Genomic DNA, 23,030 nt, shown 5'->3' with positions numbered 1-23,030 from the left:
AAATCCAGACTCATCATTGCAATCTTCTATCATCCAATTTCGGTGAGCCTATGCAAATTGTAGCCTCCGTTTCCTGTTCTTAGCTGACAGGAGTGGCACTTGGTGTGGTCTTCTGCTGCTGTAGCCCATCTGCTTCAAGGTTGAACATGTTGTGCATTCAGAGATGGGATTCTGCATACCTTAGGTGTAACGAGGGGTTATTAGTGTTACTGTTGTCTTTCTATCATCTCCAACCAGTCTGCCCATTCTCCTCTGACACCAACAAGGCATTTTCCTCCACACAACTGCCACTCACTGGATATTTTCTCTTTTTCGGACCATTCTCTGTAAACCCTGGAGATGGTTGTGTGGGAAAATCCCAGGAGATCAGCAGTTTGTGAAATCCTCAGACCAGCCCGTCTGGCACCAACAACCATGCCATGTTCAAAGTCACTAAAATCCCCTTTTTTCCCCATTCTGATGCTCGGTTTGAATTTCATCAACTTGTCTTCACCAAGTCTAGATGCCTAAGTACATTTTGTTGCTGCCATGTGATTGGCTGATTAGTGATTTGTGTTACCGAGCCATTGAACAGGTGGACCTAATAACGTGGCCAGTGAGTGTATACTGTATAGATATAAAAACTGATCATTTTGTTGGTTGCTGTGAGATTTTACCACAATCCTAAAACCCAAACAAGTGACAAGCCAAGGGGCCCGAGTGTCACTGCTATCTGCTTTACCTCCGCCACACCTGTCCCAGGAGAGACAATCTATACTTCCTCCATACACAGATATTAATTATCAACCGGAGTCCAATTAGCATCTGACGTCAATGAGCGGACTCTGGACCCGAGCGCAGCTTAAAGATGAAAATCCCAGGAAGTCCAATCATTTCTCAGTGAGGAGTCAGAGAGGAGCCATGAGGGGGATTCTGTACATCTGTGTGACCTGCGGACTTTTACTGGCTTCTGTAGGAGGTAAGATGGGTCCTCCCAAATCTATTACCGGACATTGGGGGGAGGGGAATGATGGGGCTAGGACCAAACTGGTCATTATTATCATCGCAGTCATGAACAGGGACAGTGCCTGGATATGGAGAAGAACCATTCTCACCCGGAGTTCCCCCAGAGGTTACTAGAGATGCCACATGTAATTTCTGCCTCTCGAATAGGGTACCACTCACCAATGACTTTACCCAGTATCTGTAAGGGGAGCATTCTTCCCACCGACCCCCAATGTAAGGGACATTCTTCCCACCGACCCCCAATGTAAGGGACATTCTTCCCACTGACCCCCAATGTAAGGGACATTCTTCCCACTGACCCCCAATGTAAGGGACATTCTTCCCACCGACCCCCAAAGTAAGGGACATTCTTCCTACTGACCACCAATGTAAGGGACATTCTTCCCACTGACCTCCAATGTAAGGGACATTCTTCCCACTGACCACCAATGTAAGGGACATTCTTCCCACTGACCCCCCAATGTAAGGGACATTCTTCCCACTGATCACCAATGTAAGGGACATTCTTCCCACCGACCCCCAATGTAAGGGACATTCTTCCCACCGACCCCCAATGTAAGGGACATTCTTCCCACTGACCCCCCAATGTAAGGGACATTCTTCCCACTGATCACCAATGTAAGGGACATTCTTCCCACTGATCACCAATGTAAGGGACATTCTTCCCACTGATCACCAATGTAAGGGACATTCTTCCCACTGACCCCCAATGTAAGGGACATTCTTCCCACCGACCCCCAATGTAAGGGACATTCTTCCCACCGACCCCCAATGTAAGGGACATTCTTCCCACTGACCCCCAATGTAAGGGACATTCTCCCCACCGACCCCGAATGTAAGGGACATTCTTCCCACCGACCCCCAATGTAAGGGACATTCTTCCCACTGACCCCCAATGTAAGGGACATTCTTCCCACTGATCACCAATGTAAGGGACATTCTTCCCACCGACCCCCAATGTAAGGGACATTCTTCCCACCGACCCCCAATGTAAGGGACATTCTTCCCACCGACCCCCAATGTAAGGGAGCATTCTTCCCACCGACCCCCAATGTAAGGGACATTCTTCCCACCGACCCCCAATGTAAGGGAGCATTCTTCCCACTGACAGCCAATGTAAGGGACATTCTTCCCACCGACCCCCAATGTAAGGGACATTCTTCCCACCGACCCCCAATGTAAGAGACATTCTTCCCACCGACCCCCAATGTAAGGGACATTCTTCCCACTGACCTCCAATGTAAGGGACATTCTTCCCACCGACCCCCAATGTAAGGGACATTCTTCCCACTGACCCGCAATGTAAGGGGCATTCTTCCCACTGACCCCCAATGTAAGGGACATTCTTCCCACTGACTCCCAATGTAAGGGACATTCTTCCCACTGACCACCAATGTAAGGGACATTCTTCCCACTGATCACCAATGTAAGGGACATTCTTCCCACTGATCCCCAATGTAAGGGACATTCTTCCCACTGACCCCCAATGTAAGGGACGTTCTTCCCACTGACCCCCAATGTAAGGGACATTCTTCCCACTGACTCCCAATGTAAGGGACATTCTTCCCACTGACCACCAATGTAAGGGACATTCTTCCCACTGATCACCAATGTAAGGGACGTTCTTCCCACTGACCCCCAATGTAAGGGACGTTCTTCCCACCGACCACCAATGTAAGGGACATTCTTCCCACTGACCACCAATGTAAGGGACATTCTTCCCACTGACCACCAATGTAAGGGACATTCTTCCCACTGACCCCCAATGTAAGGGACATTCTTCCCACTGACCCCCAATGTAAGGGACATTCTTCCCACTGACCCCCAATGTAAGGGACGTTCTTCCCACTGATCACCAATGTAAGGGACATTCTTCCCACCGACCCCCAATGTAAGGGACATTCTTCCCACTGACCCCCAATGTAAGGGACATTCTTCCCACTGACCACGAATAAAGGGGTCACTTTTCTAGTGTCTGTCAATGTAAAGTGTCTCTACAATCAGTTTGTTCACATAATACATATATATTTCATTAATATTACTGAAGATCATTTTGTTGTGTAGAGCCCCCCCCCCGGGTGTTGAATACTCCATCTCAGTCATATCTGCAACGTAGTGTTCATGCTAATATCTGGTGATAATATAACAATCAAGCGTTCCTCTGTGATCACCAAGCAGAGAACGGCAGGTAGAGATCGGGAACACAAGATGGCGGGGAGTCACTGACGGGGAACATGACGAATCAATGACAGGATCTCCTGTAGATATAGATTACTCAGGCACAGAGCGCGCTCCGTGGGGGCCTTCTGTAGGGAGAATCTGAGACCATTCGGGAGCGATTTACAAGTGTTGACAGAATGAAATAAAATACATAAATAAACAAAAAAAACAAAAACGATCAACAAAATGGAAAAATAACTTTGAGCCCCAAAACCAATAAACAGTTTTTGTTGCTTCTGATTCTTGGGTCTCGGGGTTATAATCAGGAAAATGCTGATCTTTGTCTGGATGGTGGAAGAGATGTTTATGGCGTTTGATGCCAAAGTGTGAGTCTTACAAAGTTATTATTTATTTTTAACCCCTTCCTGTCCGGCTGCTGTATATAAACGGCCAGATGGTGGCAGTCCAGGGGCGGGTTGGTGTTCATAAATGGCGCCACCTATTTTGGACTGTGCGCGCTCCATGGGAGCGCGCAGCACTGCGATCCCCAGTGCCCAATGTGTCCTCCGGACACAGCAGAACACCGATCATCATAGAGGACCTCTGTATGAGTTCCCGATCATGTGATCACTGATTGGCCAATTAGTGATCACATGCAGAGTAGTAAGCAAGATGTTATTTCTGACATCATTGCTTACTACGTGTGAAATCTGTGAATGATCACAGAGATCATGTGGTACAGGGCCATTCACAACAGCCTTGTACCATGTGACAAGTTGTGACCAATCACAGCTCACACAGTATTTCTCAATGGCTGCAAGGAGAGGAGGAGAAATGATTACTTTTACAGCCTTAATGGGTGTAAAAGTAATCAGTGTAAAAAAAAAAAAAAGAAATCTTCATCACCCACAAAAGTAGTGCAGTGTCACCATGGTGACCCCACACTGCTAGGGTGACCCCACACTGCTAGGGTGACAGTATGTAAAAAAAACAAAAAAAAAAACAAATAGTAAAAAATAAAATTAAAATTTTAAAAAGTTTTTTAAAAAAAATTATATTTGGTTTTAAACTAATCTGGGTTGTTTTTTTTGTTTTTTTTTACTAAAAAGATGACTGAATAGATCTTGGCCAAGATTTATGATGAAATATCACTTATTTGCTAAATTTTATAAGAAAAATACTTTTTTTTTTAAATTTTGGGAATTTTTCATTTATATTTAAAAAGAATATAAAATAAAGAAAACTCCCAGCGGTGAATAAATACCACCAAAATAAAGTTCTATCTGTCTCAAAAAAATGCAAAAATTCATATGGGTACAGTGTTGCATGACCGCGCAATTGTCATTCAAAGTGTGATAGCGCTGAAAGCTGGAAATAGGCCTGGACTGGAAGGGGGGGAAAGTGTCCGGACTGGAAGGGGGGGAAAGCGTCCGGACTGGAAGGGGGGGAAAGCGTCCGGACTGGAAGGGGGGGGAAGTGTCCGGACTGGAAGGGGGGGAAAGTGTCCGGACTGGAAGGGGGGGGGAAAGCGTCCGGACTGGAAGGGGGGGAAAGTGTCCGGACTGGAAGGGGGTGAAAGCGTCCGGACTGGAAGGGGGGGAAAGTGTCCGGACTGGAAGGGGGGGAAAGTGTCCGGACTGGAAGGGGGGGGGGAAAGTGTCCGGACTGGAAGGGGGGAAAGTGTCTGGACTGGAAGGGGGGAAAGTGTCCGGACTGAAAGGGGGGGAAAAACTGTCCGGACTGGAAGGGGGGGAAAGTGTCCGGACTGGAAGGGGGGGAAAGTGTCCGGACTGGAAGGGGATGAAAGTGTCCGGAGTGGGGGGGGGGTGAAAATGTCCGGACTGGAAGGGGGGGAAAGCGTTCGGACTGGAAGGGGGTGAAAGTGTCCGGACTGGAAGGGGGGGAAAGCATTCGGACTGGAAGGGGGGGAAGCGTTCGGACTGGAAGGGGGGGAAAGTGTCCGGACTGGAAGGGGGTGAAAGTGTCCGGACTGGAAGGGGGTGAAAGTGTCTGGACTGGAAGGGGGGGAAGTGTCCGGACTGGAAGGGGGGGAAAGTGTCCGGACTGGAAGGGGGTGAAAGCGTCTGGACTGGAAGGGGGGGAAGTGTCCGGATTGGAAGGGGGGGAAAGTGTCCGGACTGGAAGGGGGGGAAAGCGTCCGGATTGGAAGGGGGGGAAAGTGTCCGGACTGGAAGGGGGGGAAAGTGTCCGGACTGGAAGGGGGGGAAAGTGTCCGGACTGGAAGGGGGGGAAGTGTCCGGACTGGAAGTGGTTAATAAGAAGTCATTTGTGATTGCAGAGCTCTATATTTGACTACTGATCCCAGAGCACCCTGTCCCTCTGATGTGGGGGATGGTGGGATATGTAGTTCCTAAACTCCTGGGGAGTGCAGGCTGAGCAGGGCCGGCCTATAGGGCAGAGTGACAGATCACATGGATAAGAGGAACAAACGTCATTTTCCAATAATATTTCTCGTCTTTTGTTCCAGCCACCACTACTGATTCTGCACCCACTGATGGTACTATGGAGACCTCAAAGCCTACTGCACCTGACGCAAACACCGCCATCACACCCAGCAATGCGCCTACAGACCAGAATGTAACCACACCTCCGGGTTCAAGTGGAAATACAACAGATGAGGCCACCACCAGCCTCAGCACTCAAGAGTCAAGCAGCTCAAACGTTACAGAAGCCACCGGCATCCCAAATGTCACCACACCAAGGATAAACATCACAGAGGCAGCAGTGACCACAACAACAGCCAGTGAGTATGAGACTGGAGCTGTGCTTATTTATCTTTACCAGGTAGAGATGACTGAGCTCTCGAGGTGACCCAGGACTTACTGAGCTCCAGAGGTGACCCAGGACTCATTGAACTCCAGAGGTGACCCGGGAATCACTGAGCTCCAGAGGTGACCCGGGAATCACTGAGCTCCAGAGGTGACCCGGGAATCACTGAGCTCCAGAGGTGACCCAGGACTCACTGAGCTCCAGAGGTGACCCAGGACTCACTGAGCTCCAGAGGTGACCCAGGACTCATTCAACTCCAGAGGTGACACAGGACTCACTGAGCTCCAGAGGTGACCCAGGAATCACTGAGCTCCAGAGGTGACACAGGACTCACTGAGCTCCAGAGGTGACCCAGGACTTACTGAGCTCCAGAGGTGACCCGGGACTCACTGAGCTCCAGAGGTGACACAGGACTCACTGAGCTCCAGAGGTGACCCAGGACTTACTGAGCTCCAGAGGTGACCCAGGACTCATTGAACTCCAGAGGTGACACAGGACTCACTGAGCTCCAGAGGTGACCCGGGACTCACTGAGCTCCAGAGGTGACCCGGGACTCACTGAGCTCCAGAGGTGACCCGGGAATCACTGAGCTCCAGAGGTGACCCGGGACTCACTGAGCTCCATAGGTGATTTGGGACTCACTGAGCTCCAGAGGTGACCCGGGACTCACTGTGCTCCAGAGGTGACCCGGGAATCACTGAGCTCCAGAGGTGACCCGGGAATCACTGAGCTCCAGAGGTGGCCCGGGACTCACTGAGCTCCAGAGGTGACCCGGGACTCACTGAGCTTCAGAGGTGACCCGGGACTCACTGAGCTCCAGAGGTGACCCGGGACTCACTGAGCTCCAGAGGTGACCCGGGAATCACTGAGCTCCAGAGGTGACCCGGGAATCACTGAGCTCCAGAGGTGACCCGGGACTCACTGAGCTCCAGAGGTGACCCGGGACTCACTGAGCTCCAGAGGTGACCCGGGACTCACTGAGCTCCAGAGGTGACCCGGGACTCACTGAGCTCCAGAGGTGGCCCGGGACTCACTGAGCTCCAGAGGTGACCCGGGACTCACTGAACTCCAGAGGTGATCCAAGACTCACTGCACTTCAGAGGTGGCCCAGGACTCACTGAGCTCCAGAGGTGGCCCAGGACTCACTGAGCTCCAGAGGTGGCCCGGGACTCACTGAGCTCCACAGCTGGCCCAGGACTCATTGAGCTCTGAAGATGACCCAGGACTCATTGCACTTCAGAGGTGACCCAGGGCTCTGAGCTCCAGATGTGACCCAGGACTCACTCAGCTCCAGAGGTGACCCAGGACTCACTCAGCTCCAGAGGTGACCCAGGACTCCCAGAGCTCCAGGATGGCCTGGGACTCATTGAGTTCCAAAGATGACCCAGGACTTACTGAGCTCCAAAGGTGACTCAGGACTCACTCAGCCCCAAAGGTGACTTGAAACTCAATGAACTCCAGAGGTGACCCGGGACTCACTGTGCTGTTCTATCTCAGCATTTGTAAGAATATATATTTGTAATCATAAATAAAGCAAGAACATCCCCAGAGCAACCACTCAGCTCCGAGCAGGAGGGGCCGGCAAGGTTTTCATCCAAAGATGCTTTATTTTGAATTAATGATCTGACATGTTTTAGGGGCATTTATTGCCTTCGTTGGGGTTTTATACTCTGCATCCCTCATATGGGTTTAATCCATTCGAATCTCCATGACAGGCGTATTTAATTAGAAATGTCACATTGGGGAGCCGTCTACTAGACAGGACAGGCAGAGCAGCAATGTTGGCTCAGGACCCATCGACCCATCGACCAATCGACCTATCGACCCATCAACCTTTCAACCCATCGACCAATCGACCTATCGACCCATCGACCCATCGACCAATCGACCCATTGACTCCTGAAGTGTGAGATTCAATGACAGGTCCACTTTAGGAGCAGAGTTGAATAATCTCTATAACGTTTGTTAATGGATGAGTTTTGGCAAAGATGACATTTTGTAGTTTTTCTTGTACATAAAACAACAAATTTGTATCAACCAATCAGGCACAATTATCTATCGGAGGTACAGAAAGAGAAATAATATGTGAAACCGTCACAAAAAAGTTGCAATTTTAACAAATACACTACAATGTTGTAGTGTTTGTAGATTGTAAGGAGTCCAGCGCCACCTACTGCTTGGTACAGGAGTGCACTTATGCTGTGCGTCCAAAATACACGATATTGCCCCAAGTATTGTACCCGCCCTCCCAATCATGTGATTCAGGTGTTCCAATCCCCTCCCAATCATGTGATTCAGGTGTTCCAATCCCCTCCATATCATGTGATTCAGGTGTTCCAATCCCCTCCATATCATGTGATTCAGGTGCTCCAATCCCCTCCATATCATGTGATTCAGGTGTTCCAATCCCCTCCATATCATGTGATTCAGGTGTTCCAATCCCCTCCATATCATGTGATTCAGGTGCTCCAATCCCCTCCATATCATGTGATTCAGGTGTTCCAATCCCCTCCATATCATGTGATTCAGGTGCTCCAATCCCCTCCATATCATGTGATTCAGGTGCTCCAATCCCCTCCATATCATGTGATTCAGGTGTTCCAATCCCCTCCATATCATGTGATTCCAGTGGCCCAATCCCCTCCATATCATGTGATTCAGGTGGCCCAATCCCCTCCATGGACACAGGTGTATACCATCAAGCCCCTAGACATGCAGACTGCTTCTACAAACATTGGTGAAAGAATGGGTCGCTCTCAGGAGCTCAGTGACTCCAAGCGTGGTCCCGTGATAGGTGGCCACCTGGGCAATAAGTCCATCCGTGACATTTCCTGGCTACTAAATATTCCACGCTCAACTGTTAGTGGGATTATAACAAAGTGGAAGCAACTGGGAACAACAGCCACTCAGCCACCAAGTGGTAGGCCACGTCACATGACAGGGCGGGGTCAGCACATGCTGAAGCGCACAGTGCGCAGAAGTCACCAACTGTCTGCAGAGTCAATAGCTAAAGACCTCCAAACTTGGTGTGGCCTTCAGATGAGCCCAACAACAGTGCGTAGAGAGCTTCATGGAATGGGTTTCCATGGCTGAGCAGCTGCATCCAAGCCTTCCATCACCAAGTGCAATGCAAAGCGTCGGATGGCGTGGTGTAAAGCACGCCACCACTGGACTCTAGAGCATGGAGACGTGTTCTCTGGAGTGACCAATCACGCTTCTCTGTCTGGCAATGCGATGGACAGGTCTGGGTTTGGCGGTGGCCAGGAGAACGGTACTTGCCTGACTGCATTGTGCCAAGTGTAAAGTTTGGTGGAGGGGGGATAATGGTGTGGGGTTGTTGTTCAGGAGTTGGGCTTGGCCCCCTAGTTCCAGTGAAGGGATGACATTTTGGACAATTTCATGCTCCCAACTTTGTGGGAGGAGTTTGGGGATGGCCTCTTCCTGTCCCAACATGACTGCCCACCAGTGCACAAAGCAAGGTCCATAAAGACATGGAGGAGCCAGTTTGGGGTGGAGGAACTTGACTGTCCTGCACAGAGTCCTGACCTCAACCCCATAGAACACCTTTGGGATGAATTAGAGTGGAGACTGCGAGCCAGGCCTCCTCCCCCGACATCAGTGCCCCTCCCCCGACATCAGTGCCTGACCTGACAAATGTGCTTCTGGAAGAATGGTCCAACCTTCCCATAGACACCCTCCTAAACCTTGTGGGGGGCCTTCCCAGAAGAGTTGAAGCTGTTATAGCTGCAAAGGGCGGGGCCAACTCAATATTGAACCCTACGGACTAAGACTGGGGGGCCATTAAAGGTCATGTGTGGGGGAAGGGCGGGGCCAACTCAATATTGAACCCTACGGACTAAGACTGGGGGGCCATTAAAGGTCATGTGTGTGGAAAGGGCGGGGCCAACTCAATATTGAACCCTACGGACTAAGACTGAAGGGGCCATTAAAGGTCATGTGTGTGGAAAGGGCGGGGCCAACTCAATATTGAACCCTACGGACTAAGACTGGGGGGTCATTAAAGGTCATGTGTGTCGAAAGGCCAGTGGCCCGATACTTGGGGCACTATAATGTACTTACCTTTCACATTCATGTATGTGATTGTTCCACTCGGTGTTGCAGTTTTGTTCATGTTTATGGTTGGATTTATACCCAGTATTGGGGGATTTTATTTAAATGTTTTTTATGACTTTTTTATTGTATTTTTTTTGCACCTTAACTAACACTAAGCACATGGAGTGTCCGGGGTGCACATGGAGTGTTGGGGGTGCACATGGAGTGTCCGGGGTGCACATGGAGTGTTGGGGGTGCACATGGAGTGTTGGGGGTGCACATGGAGTGTCCGGGGTGCACATGGAGTGTCCGGGGTGCACATGGAGTGTCCGGGGTGCACATGGAGTGTCGGGGGTGCACATGGAGTGTCCGGGGTGCACATGGAATGTCCGGGGTGCACATGGAATGTCGGGGGTGCACATGGAGTGTCGGGGGTGCACATGGAGTGTCGGGGGTGCACATGGAATGTCGGGGGTGCACATGGAGTGTCGGGGGTGCACATGGAGTGTCCGGGGTGCACATGGAATGTCGGGGGTGCACATGGAGTGTCGGGGGTGCACATGGAATGTCGGGGGTGCACATGGAGTGTCGGGGGTGCACATGGAATGTCCGGGGTGCACATGGAGTGTCGGGGGTGCACATGGAGTGTCCGGGGTGCACATGGAGTGTCGGGGGTGCACATGGAGTGTCGGGGGTGCACATGGAGTGTCCGGGGTGCACATGGAGTGTTGGGGGTGCACATGGAGTATCCGGGGTGCACATGGAGTGTCCGGGGTGCACATGGAGTGTCCGGGGTGCACATGGAGTGTTGGGGGTGCACATGGAGTGTTGGGGGTGCACATGGAGTATCCGGGGTGCACATGGAGTGTCGGGGGTGCACATGGAGTGTCGGGGGTGCACATGGAGTGTCCGGGGTGCACATGGAGTGTTGGGGGTGCACATGGAGTATCCGGGGTGCACATGGAGTGTCCGGGGTGCACATGGAGTGTCCGGGGTGCACATGGAGTGTTGGGGGTGCACATGGAGTGTTGGGGGTGCACATGGAGTATCCGGGGTGCACATGGAGTGTTGGGGGTGCACATGGAGTGTTGGGGGTGCACATGGAGTATCCGGGGTGCACATGGAGTGTCCGGGGTGCACATGGAGTGTTGGGGGTGCACATGTAGGGGAGGTGGCTGGGAGTGATACATCTCTGGGTCAGGTTGGTTATGCTCCGGCTCTATTCACTCTCGGAGGTCAGTGATGCATTAGTGGTCAGTAGCCGAGTTAATAATTACCCGTTTGCTGCATCACTGGCCGGTGGTAATTGTGCCTCTCGTGCTCATTAGTGGCCACTGGTGGTCTTCATTGACTCCTTCATGCAGCATTATGAAGGGGTGAGTAGCACCGCCGACGAGCACCAATGGGGACGGACGTTGTAAAGAGCGCAGCCACTGACCACCAATGATGGGGGTTATTACTGAGGAAACACGGCATGTTAGGTGTGCAGTGTGGATACATTGTTAGGTGTGCAGTGTATATACATTGTTAGGCGTGCAGTGTGGATACGTTGTTCGGTGTGCAGTGTGGATACGTTGTTAGGTGTGCAGTGTGGATACATTGTTAGGTGTGCAGTGTGGATACATTGTTAGGCGTGCAGTGTGGATACATTGTTAGGCGTGCAGTGTGGATACATTGTTACGTGTGCAGTTTGGATACATTGTTAGGTGTGCAGTGTGGATACATTGTTAGGTGTGCAGTGTGGATACATTGTTAGGTGTGCAGTTTGGATACATTGTTAGGTGTGCAGTGTGGATACATTGTTAGGTGTGCAGTGTATATACATTGTTAGGTGTGCAGTGTGGATACATTGTTAGGTGTACAGTGTATATACATTGTTAGGTGTGCAGTGTGGATACATTGTTAGGTGTGCAGTGTATATACATTGTTAGGTGTGCAGTGTGGATACATTGTTAGGTGTGCAGTGTATATACATTGTTAGGTGTGCAGTGTGGATACATTGTTAGGTGTGCAGTGTATATACATTGTTAGGTGTGCAGTGTGAATACATTGTTAGGTGTGCAGTGTATATACATTGTTAGGTGTGCAGTGTGGATACATTGTTAGGTGTGCAGTGTGGATACATTGTTAGGTGCGCAGTGTATATACATTGTTAGGTGCGCAGTGTATATACATTGTTAGGTGTGCAGTGTGGATACATTGTTCGGTGTGCAGTGTATATACATTGTTCGGTGTGCAGTGTATATACATTGTTAGGTGTGCAGTGTGGATACATTGTTAGGTGTGCAGTGTGGATACATTGTTAGGTGCGCAGTGTATATACATTGTTAGGTGCGCAGTGTATATACATTGTTAGGTGTGCAGTGTGGATACATTGTTCGGTGTGCAGTTTGGATACATTGTTAGGTGTGCAGTGTATATACATTGTTAGGTGTGCAGTGTATATACATTGTTAGGTGTGCAGTGTATATACATTGTTAGGTGTGCAGCTTATATACATTGTTAGGTGTGCAGTGTGGATACATTGTTAGGTGTGCAGTGTATATACATTGTTCGGTGTGCAGTGTATATACATTGTTAGGTGTGCAGTGTGGATACATTGTTCGGTGTGCAGTGTATATACATTGTTCGGTGTGCAGTGTATATACATTGTTAGGTATGCAGTGTATATACATTGTTAGGTGTGCAGTGTGGATACATTGCTAGGTGTGCAGTGTGGATACATTGCTAGGTGTGCAGTGTGGATACATTGTTAGGTGTGCAGTGTATATACATTGCTAGGTGTGCAGTGTGGATACATTGTTCGGTGTGCAGTGTATATACATTGTTAGGTGTGCAGTGTATATACATTGCTAGGTGTGCAGTGTGGATACATTGTTAGGTGTGCAGTGTATATACATTGCTAGGTGTGCAGTGTATATACATTGTTAGGTGTGCAGTGTATATACATTGCTAGGTGTGCAGTGTGGATACATTGTTCGGTGTGCAGTGTATATACATTGTTAGGTGTGCAGTGTATATACATTGCTAGGTGTGCAGTGTGGATACATTGTTAGGTGTGCAGTGTATATACATTGCTAGGTGTGCAGTGTGGATACATTGTTAGGTGTGCAGTGTGGATACATTGTTAGGTGTGCAGTGTGGATACAATGTCAGGTGTGCAGTGTATATACATTGTTAGGTGTGCAGTGTGGATACATTGTTAGGTGTGCAGTGTATATACATTGTTAGGTGTGCAGTGTGGATACATTGTTAGGTGTGCAGTGTATATACATTGTTAGGTGTGCAGTGTGGATACATTGTTAGGTGTGCAGTGTATATACATTGTTAGGTGTGCAGTGTGGATACATTGTTAGGTGTGCAGTGTATATACATTGTTAGGTGTGCAGTGTGGATACATTGTTAGGTGTGCAGTGTATATACATTGTTAGGCGTGCAGTGTGGATACATTGTTAGGTGTGCAGTGTGGATACATTGTTACGTGTGCAGTTTGGATACATTGTTAGGTGTGCAGTGTGGATACATTGTTAGGTGTGCAGTGTGGATACATTGTTAGGTGTGCAGTTTGGATACATTGTTAGGTGTGCAGTGTGGATACATTGTTAGGTGTGCAGTGTATATACATTGTTAGGTGTGCAGTGTGGATACATTGTTAGGTGTGCAGTGTATATACATTGTTAGGTGTGCAGTGTGGATACATTGTTAGGTGTGCAGTGTGGATACATTGTTAGGTGTGCAGTGTGGATACATTGTTAGGTGTGCAGTGTGGATACATTGTCAGGTGTGCAGTGTATATACATTGTTAGGTGTGCAGTGTGGATACATTGTTAGGTGTGCAGTGTATATACATTGTTAGGTGTGCAGTGTGGATACATTGTTAGGTGTGCAGTGTATATACATTGTTAGGTGTGCAGTGTGGATACATTGTTAGGTGTGCAGTTTGGATACATTGTTAGGTGTGCAGTGTATATACATTGTTAGGTGTGCAGTGTGGATACATTGTTAGGTGTGCAGTGTATATACATTGTTAGGTGTGCAGTGTGGATACATTGTTAGGTGTGCAGTGTGGATACATTGTTAGGTGTGCAGTGTGGATACATTGTCAGGTGTGCAGTGTATATACATTGTTAGGTGTGCAGTGTGGATACATTGTTAGGTGTGCAGTGTATATACATTGTTAGGTGTGCAGTGTGAATACATTGTTAGGTGTGCAGTGTATATACATTGTTAGGTGTGCAGTGTGGATACATTGTTAGGTGTGCAGTGTGGATACATTGTTAGGTGTGCAGTGTGGATACATTGTTCGGTGTGCAGTGTATATACATTGTTAGGTGTGCAGTGTATATACATTGTTAGGTGTGCAGTGTATATACATTGTTAGGTGTGCAGTGTATATACATTGTTCGGTGTGCAGTGTATATACATTGTTAGGTGTGCAGTGTATATACATTGTTAGGTGTGCAGCTTATATACATTGTTAGGTGTGCAGTGTGGATACATTGTTAGGTGTGCAGTGTATATACATTGTTCGGTGTGCAGTGTATATACATTGTTAGGTGTGCAGTGTGGATACATTGTTCGGTGTGCAGTGTATATACATTGTTCGGTGTGCAGTGTATATACATTGTTAGGTATGCAGTGTATATACATTGTTAGGTGTGCAGTGTGGATACATTGCTAGGTGTGCAGTGTGGATACATTGCTAGGTGTGCAGTGTGGATACATTGTTAGGTGTGCAGTGTATATACATTGCTAGGTGTGCAGTGTGGATACATTGTTCGGTGTGCAGTGTATATACATTGTTAGGTGTGCAGTGTATATACATTGCTAGGTGTGCAGTGTGGATACATTGTTAGGTGTGCAGTGTATATACATTGCTAGGTGTGCAGTGTGGATACATTGTTAGGTGTGCAGTGTATATACATTGCTAGGTGTGCAGTGTGGATACATTGTTAGGTGTGCAGTGTGGATACATTGTTAGGTGTGCAGTGTGGATACAATGTCAGGTGTGCAGTGTATATACATTGTTAGGTGTGCAGTGTGGATACATTGTTAGGTGTGCAGTGTATATACATTGTTCGGTGTGCAGTGTATATACATTGTTAGGTGTGCAGTGTGGATACATTGTTCGGTGTGCAGTGTATATACATTGTTCGGTGTGCAGTGTATATACATTGTTAGGTATGCAGTGTATATACATTGTTAGGTGTGCAGTGTGGATACATTGTTAGGTGTGCAGTGTGGATACATTGTTAGGTGTGCAGTGTATATACATTGCTAGGTGTGCAGTGTGGATACATTGTTCGGTGTGCAGTGTATATACATTGTTAGGTGTGCAGTGTATATACATTGCTAGGTGTGCAGTGTGGATACATTGTTAGGTGTGCAGTGTATATACATTGCTAGGTGTGCAGTGTATATACATTGTTAGGTGTGCAGTGTATATACATTGCTAGGTGTGCAGTGTGGATACATTGTTCGGTGTGCAGTGTATATACATTGTTAGGTGTGCAGTGTATATACATTGCTAGGTGTGCAGTGTGGATACATTGTTAGGTGTGCAGTGTGGATACATTGTTACGTGTGCAGTTTGGATACATTGTTAGGTGTGCAGTGTGGATACATTGTTAGGTGTGCAGTGTGGATACATTGTTAGGTGTGCAGTTTGGATACATTGTTAGGTGTGCAGTGTGGATACATTGTTAGGTGTGCAGTGTATATACATTGTTAGGTGTGCAGTGTGGATACATTGTTAGGTGTGCAGTGTATATACATTGTTAGGTGTGCAGTGTGGATACATTGTTAGGTGTGCAGTGTGGATACATTGTTAGGTGTGCAGTGTGGATACATTGTTAGGTGTGCAGTGTGGATACATTGTCAGGTGTGCAGTGTATATACATTGTTAGGTGTGCAGTGTGGATACATTGTTAGGTGTGCAGTGTATATACATTGTTAGGTGTGCAGTGTGGATACATTGTTAGGTGTGCAGTGTATATACATTGTTAGGTGTGCAGTGTGGATACATTGTTAGGTGTGCAGTTTGGATACATTGTTAGGTGTGCAGTGTATATACATTGTTAGGTGTGCAGTGTGGATACATTGTTAGGTGTGCAGTGTATATACATTGTTAGGTGTGCAGTGTGGATACATTGTTAGGTGTGCAGTGTGGATACATTGTTAGGTGTGCAGTGTGGATACATTGTCAGGTGTGCAGTGTATATACATTGTTAGGTGTGCAGTGTGGATACATTGTTAGGTGTGCAGTGTATATACATTGTTAGGTGTGCAGTGTGAATACATTGTTAGGTGTGCAGTGTATATACATTGTTAGGTGTGCAGTGTGGATACATTGTTAGGTGTGCAGTGTGGATACATTGTTAGGTGTGCAGTGTGGATACATTGTTAGGTGCGCAGTGTATATACATTGTTAGGTGCGCAGTGTATATACATTGTTAGGTGTGCAGTGTGGATACATTGTTCGGTGTGCAGTGTATATACATTGTTAGGTGTGCAGTGTATATACATTGTTCGGTGTGCAGTGTATATACATTGTTAGGTGTGCAGTGTATATACATTGTTAGGTGTGCAGTGTGGATACATTGTTAGGTGTGCAGTGTATATACATTGTTCGGTGTGCAGTGTATATACATTGTTAGGTGTGCAGTGTGGATACATTGTTCGGTGTGCAGTGTATATACATTGTTCGGTGTGCAGTGTATATACATTGTTAGGTATGCAGTGTATATACATTGTTAGGTGTGCAGTGTGGATACATTGCTAGGTGTGCAGTGTGGATACATTGCTAGGTGTGCAGTGTGGATACATTGTTAGGTGTGCAGTGTATATACATTGCTAGGTGTGCAGTGTGGATACATTGTTCGGTGTGCAGTGTATATACATTGTTAGGTGTGCAGTGTATATACATTGCTAGGTGTGCAGTGTGGATACATTGTTAGGTGTGCAGTGTATATACATTGCTAGGTGTGCAGTGTGGATACATTGTTAGGTGTGCAGTGTATATACATTGCTAGGTGTGCAGTGTGGATACATTGTTAGGTGTGCAGTGTGGATACATTGTTAGGTGTGCAGTGTGGATACAATGTCAGGTGTGCAGTGTATATACATTGTTAGGTGTGCAGTGTGGATACATTGTTAGGTGTGCAGTGTATATACATTGTTAGGTGTGCAGTGTGGATACATTGTTAGGTGTGCAGTGTATATACATTGTTAGGTGTGCAGTTTGGATACATTGTTAGGTGTGCAGTGTATATACATTGTTAGGTGTGCAGTTTGGATACATTGTTAGGTGTGCAGTGTATATACATTGTTAGGTGTGCAGTGTGGATACATTGTTAGGTGTGCAGTTTGGATACATTGTTAGGTGTGCAGTGTATATACATTGTTAGGTGTGCAGTGTGGATACATTGTCAGGTGTGCAGTGTATATACATTGTTAGGTGTGCAGTGTGGATACATTGTTAGGTGTGCAGTGTATATACATTGTTAGGTGTGCAGTGTGAATACATTGTTAGGTGTGCAGTGTATATACATTGTTAGGTGTGCAGTGTGGATACATTGTTAGGTGTGCAGTGTGGATACATTGTTAGGTGTGCAGTGTGGATACATTGTCAGGTGTGCAGTGTGGATACATTGTTAGGTGCGCAGTGTATATACATTGTTAGGTGCGCAGTGTATATACATTGTTAGGTGTGCAGTGTGGATACATTGTTCGGTGTGCAGTGTATATACATTGTTAGGTGTGCAGTGTGGATACATTGTTCTGTGTGCAGTGTATATACATTGTTAGGTGTGCAGTGTATATACATTGTTAGGTGTGCAGTTTATATACATTGTTAGGTGTGCAGTGTGGATACATTGTTAGGTGTGCAGTGTGGATACATTGTTAGGTATGCAGTGTATATACATTGTTAGGTGTGCAGTGTGGATACATTGTTCGGTGTGCAGTGTATATACATTGTTTGGTGTGCAGTGTATATACATTGTTTGGTGTGCAGTGTGGATACATTGTTAGGTGTGCAGTGTATATACATTGTTAGGTGTGCAGTGTGGATACATTGTTAGGTGTGCAGTGTGGATACATTGTTAGGTATGCAGTGTATATACATTGTTAGGTATGCAGTGTATATACATTGTTAGGTGTGCAGTGTGGATACATTGTTCGGTGTGCAGTGTATATACATTGTTAGGTGTGCAGTGTGGATACATTGTTCCGTGTGCAGTGTATATACATTGTTAGGTGTGCAGTGTATATACATTGTTAGGTGTGCAGTTTATATACATTGTTAGGTGTGCAGTGTGGATACATTGTTAGGTGTGCAGTGTGGATACATTGTTAGGTGTGCAGTGTGGATACATTGTTCGGTGTGCAGTGAGGATACGTAGCTCGGTGTGCAGTGTGGATACGTTGTTCGGTGTGCAGTGTGGATACGTAGCTCGGTGTGCAGTGTGGATACGTAGCTCGGTGTGCAGTGTGGATACGTTGTTCGGTGTGCAGTGTGGATACATTGTTAGGTTTGCAGTGTGGATACATTGTTAGGTGTGCAGTGTGGATACATTGTTAGGTGTGCAGTGTGGATACATTGTTAGGTGTGCAGTGTGGATACATTGTTAGGTGTGCAGTGTGGATACATTGTTAGGTGTGCAGTGTGGATACATTGTTAGGTGTGCAGTGTGGATACATTGTTAGGTATGCAGTGTATATACATTGTTAGGTGTGCAGTGTATATACATTGTTAGGTGTGTAGTGAGGATACGTAGCTCGGTGTGCAGTGTGGATACGTTGTTCGGTGTGCAGTGTGGATACGTTGTTTGGTGTGCAGTGTGGATACGTAGCTCGGTGTGCAGTGTGGATACATTGTTCAGTGTGCAGTGTGGATACATTGTTAGGTGTGCAGTGTGGATACATTGTTCAGTGTGCAGTGTGGATACATTGTTCAGTGTGCAGTGTGGATACATTGTTAGGTTTGCAGTGTGGATACATTGTTAGGTGTGCAGTGTGGATACATTGTTAGGTGTGCAGTGATACATTGTTTCTAGGTCTGTATGTTACATTGTATTGATCCGCTCCTGTTGTCTGTCCTCAGATCCCACAACGTGCTCATCCAATCCCTGTGGGAACGTTTCGTGTATTCAGCTCTCCAATGACTTCGTCTGCCGCTGCTCGCCGGGCTTCTCTTTCAGCAACTCGTCGTGTCATCCAGGTGAGATCATTATTATTATTATTATTATACAGTATTTATAAAGCGCCAATAGTTCGCTCAGCGCTGTACATTACAAAGGGGGACAGAACATGTGACAGAACAATACCAATACAATGCAAAACATGAGGGGATCGAGGGCCCTGATCCTTGGAGCTTACAATCTAGGAGGGAGGGGATGGTGGTACAGGGGGAGATAGCTGTGGGGGATGGAGTGGTAGGAAGAGTGGAGGAGGTCGGCAGGTTAGCAGGGGGTGGGGTAGGCTTCCCTGAAGAGATGGGTTTTCAGGGTGCGCCTAAAGGAGAGGAGAGTAGGTGATAATCTGATGGGTTGGGGCAGGGAGTTCCAGAGGATGGGTGACACCCTGGAGAAGTCCTGGAGGCGGGCATGGGAGGAGGAGACCAGGGAACTAGAGAGAAGGAGGTCTTGTGAGGAGCGGAGTGTGCGTGTTGGGCGGTACTTGGATATTAGGTCAGTGATGTAGTTTGGGGCAGTATGGTGGACGGCTTTGTACGTCAGTGTTAGGATTTTGAATTTGATCTGTTGGGCAATCGGAAGCCAGTGGAGGGATTGGCAGAGGGGGGTGGAGGCCAGTGGAGGGATTGGCAGAGGGGGGTGGAGGCCAGTGGAGGGATTGGCAGAGGGGGGTGGAGGGCACTGAGTGGAGGCCAGTGGAGGGATTGGCAGAGGGGGGTGGAGGACACTGAGTGGAGGCCAGTGGAGGGATTGGCAGAGGGGGGTGGAGGACGCTGAGTGGAGGCCAGTGGAGGGATTGGCAGAGAGGGGTGGAGGACACTGAGTGGAGGCCAGTGGAGGAATTGGCAGAGGGGGGTGGTGGAGATGGAGCGGTTGGAAAGGTGAATGAGTCTGGCAGCCGTATTCAGGATGGACTGAAGCGGGGATAGCCTGTGGTGAGGCAGGCCAGTGAGGAGGGAGTTGCAGTAGTCGAGTCGTGATATGATGAGGGAGTGGATGAGCTGTTTAGTGGTTTCTGGGGTTAGGAACGTGAGGATTTTGGCGATGTTGCGGAGGCGGAGTCTGCATGTTGCGGAGGCGGAGTCTGCATGTTGCGGAGGCGGAGTCTGCATGTTGCGGAGGTGGAGGCGGCATGAGTTTGTTAATGATTGGACTTGGGGCTGGAAGGATAGGTTGGAGTCCAGAATGACACCCAGTACTCTGGCCTGTGGGGTGGGGCTGATGGTGGCGTTGTTGGACATGATGGAGAAGTCAATGGGGGGGTGTCCGGGCTGGGGGGGAAGACAAGAAACTCGGTCTTGGAGAGGTTCAGTTTAAGGAAGTGGAGCGACATCCAGTCTGATATGTCGCTCAGTAGGTGTGTGATTCGGGCGGAGACTGAGGGGGTGAGGTGGGGGGCGGAGACTGAGGGGGTGAGGTGGGGGGCGGAGACCGAGGGGGTGAGGTGGGGGGTTGAGAGATAGATTTGTGTGTCGTCGGTATATAGTTGGTAGTTGAAGCCGTGAGAGTGTATGAGTTGGCCAAGGGAGGAGGTGTAGATGGAGAAGAGAAGGGGCCCGAGGACAGAACCTTGAGGGACCCCAACAGAGAGGGGGAGTGAGAGATCATCGAATTATCGGAGAGATCGATCAGATCGTTCACATTGTCAGCTGATTGGACATTGCATTATGGGGGGAGGGGCCACTGACCTAAAGAAGGACTCTGCTGAGAATGCATCTACATGCAGTGCAGGGCGGAGCCCATAACATACCCCGGGGCAATTCTAGGAGCACGACACCCCTCTCTGCATGTATGTGGTCCTTATATCTTCACATTGCGGGGTCCTCATACCTCTACATTGTGGGGTCCTCATACCTCTACATTGCGGGGTCCTCATACCTCTACATGGTGGGGGTCCTCATACCTCTACATTGCGGGGTCCTCATACCTCTACATGGCGGGGTCCTCATACCTCTACATGGCGGGGTCCTCATACCTCTACATTGTGGGGTCCTCATACCTCTACATTGCGGGGTCCTCATACCTCTACATGGTGGGGTCCTCATACCTCTACATGGCGGGGTCCTCATACCTCTACATGGCGGGGTCCTCATACCTCTACATGGCGGGGTCCTCATACCTCTACATTGCGGGGTCCTCATACCTCTACATTGTGGGGTCCTCATACCTCTACATGGTGGGGTCCTCATATCTTCACATTGCGGGGTCCTCATACCTCTACATGGTGGGGTCCTCATACCTCTACATGGTGGGGTCCTCATACCTCTACATGGTGGGGTCCTCATATCTCTACATGGCGGGGTCCTCATACCTCTACATTGTGGGGTCCTCATACCTCTACATTGTGGGGTCCTCATACCTCTACATTGCGGGGTCCTCATAACTCTACATGGTGGGGTCCTCATACCTCTGCATTGTGGGGTCCTCATACCTCTACATGGCGGGGTCCTCATACCTCTACATGGTGGGGTCCTCATACCTCTACATGGTGGGGTCCTCATATCTTCACATTGCGGGGTCCTCATACCTCTACATGGTGGGGTCCTCATACCTTTACATGGCGGGGTCCTCATACCTCTGCATGGTGGGGCCCTCATACCTCTCCATTGCGGGGCCCTCATACCTCTGCATGGTGGGGCCCTCATACTTCCACATTGTGGGGTTCTCATACCTCTCCATTGCGGGGCCCTCATACCTCTCCATGGCGGGGCCCTCATACCTCTGCATTGTGAGGCCCTCATACCTCTCCATTGCGGGGCCCTCATATCTCTCCATTGCGGGGCCCTCATACCTCTCCATGGCGGGGCCCTCATACCTCTCCATGGCGGGGCCCTCATACCTCTCCATGGCGGGGCCCTCATATCTCTACATGGTGCGGTCCTCATACCTCTGCATTGCGGGGCCCTCATACCTCTCCGTTGTGGGGCCCTCATACCTCTCCATGGTGAGGCCCTCATACCTCTCCATGGTGGGGCCCTCATACCTCGTGTCTCCATCTCTCCTCCTCAGCATCACATCTCTGCTCATCGGGTGAATAATCTCCAAACACATAGAGATGATTTCTTCTATAACAGAGAAGCTGACTTGTGGTTCTGGTTCTGGTTCTGGTTTCAGGTGACACTTTCTATGGTTTGCTGACAATTACCGGCAAGGAGTTCAGCCCAGACCCGGCATCAGCCCAATACACCGCCATCTACAGGGATGTGATCAGCAATGTGAGTATTCTAGTGCTGTGACCCCGGACTGTGCCGGGACCCCGGTGTGCTGTGACCCCAGACTGTGCCGGGACCCCGGAGTGCTGTGACCCCGGACTGTGCCGGGACCCTGATGTACTGTGGTCCTTGATTGTGCCGGTACCCCGGTGTACTGTGACCCCGGACTGTGCCGGGACCCCGGTGTGCTGTGACCCCGGACTGTGCCGGGACCCCGGTGTGCTGTGACCCTGGACTGTGCCGGTACCCTGATGTACTATGGTCCCAGACTGTGCCGGTACCCTGGTGTACTGTGACCCCGGACTGTGCCGGGACCCCCGGTGTACTGTGACCCCCGGACTGTGCCGGTACCCCAGGGTGCTGTGACCCCAGACTGTGCCGGTACCCCGGTGTGCTGTGACCCCGGGACTATGCCGGTACCCCGGTGTGCTGTGACCCCGGACTGTGCCGGGACCCTGGTGTGCTGTGACCCCGGACTGTGCCGGCACCCCGGTGTGCTGTGACCCCGGACTGTGCCGGTACCCCGGTGTTCTATGGTCCCGGACTGTGCCGGCACCCCGGTGTACTGTTACCCCGGACTGTGCCGGTACCCCGGTGTTCTATGGTCCCCGGGACT

General features: G+C 49.0%; 1 protein-coding gene across 1 annotated transcript; it reads left to right on the top strand.

Annotated features, from left to right (window-relative positions):
- Positions 1-813: 813 nt before the first annotated feature.
- On the top strand, positions 814-22,417 carry LOC149427512 (uncharacterized; the record flags this gene model as incomplete). The annotated part of the gene is made up of 4 exons (XM_089667952.1): positions 814-958; positions 5,654-5,929; positions 19,112-19,228; positions 22,317-22,417. Coding segments are annotated over exons 1-4 (639 nt in total), but the record flags the coding sequence as incomplete, so codon positions are not given.
- Between the last annotated feature and the right edge of the window lie 613 nt (positions 22,418-23,030).

The sequence above is a fragment of the Staurois parvus genome, unplaced genomic scaffold (assembly GCF_062004578.1).
Source record: "Staurois parvus isolate SC_StPar_1 unplaced genomic scaffold, SC_StPar_1.0 ptg003695l, whole genome shotgun sequence".
Classification (NCBI taxonomy): Eukaryota; Metazoa; Chordata; class Amphibia; order Anura; family Ranidae; genus Staurois; species Staurois parvus.
Note: the sequence above shows the minus strand (reverse complement) of the source record. Positions and strands in the feature narration are given on the sequence as shown.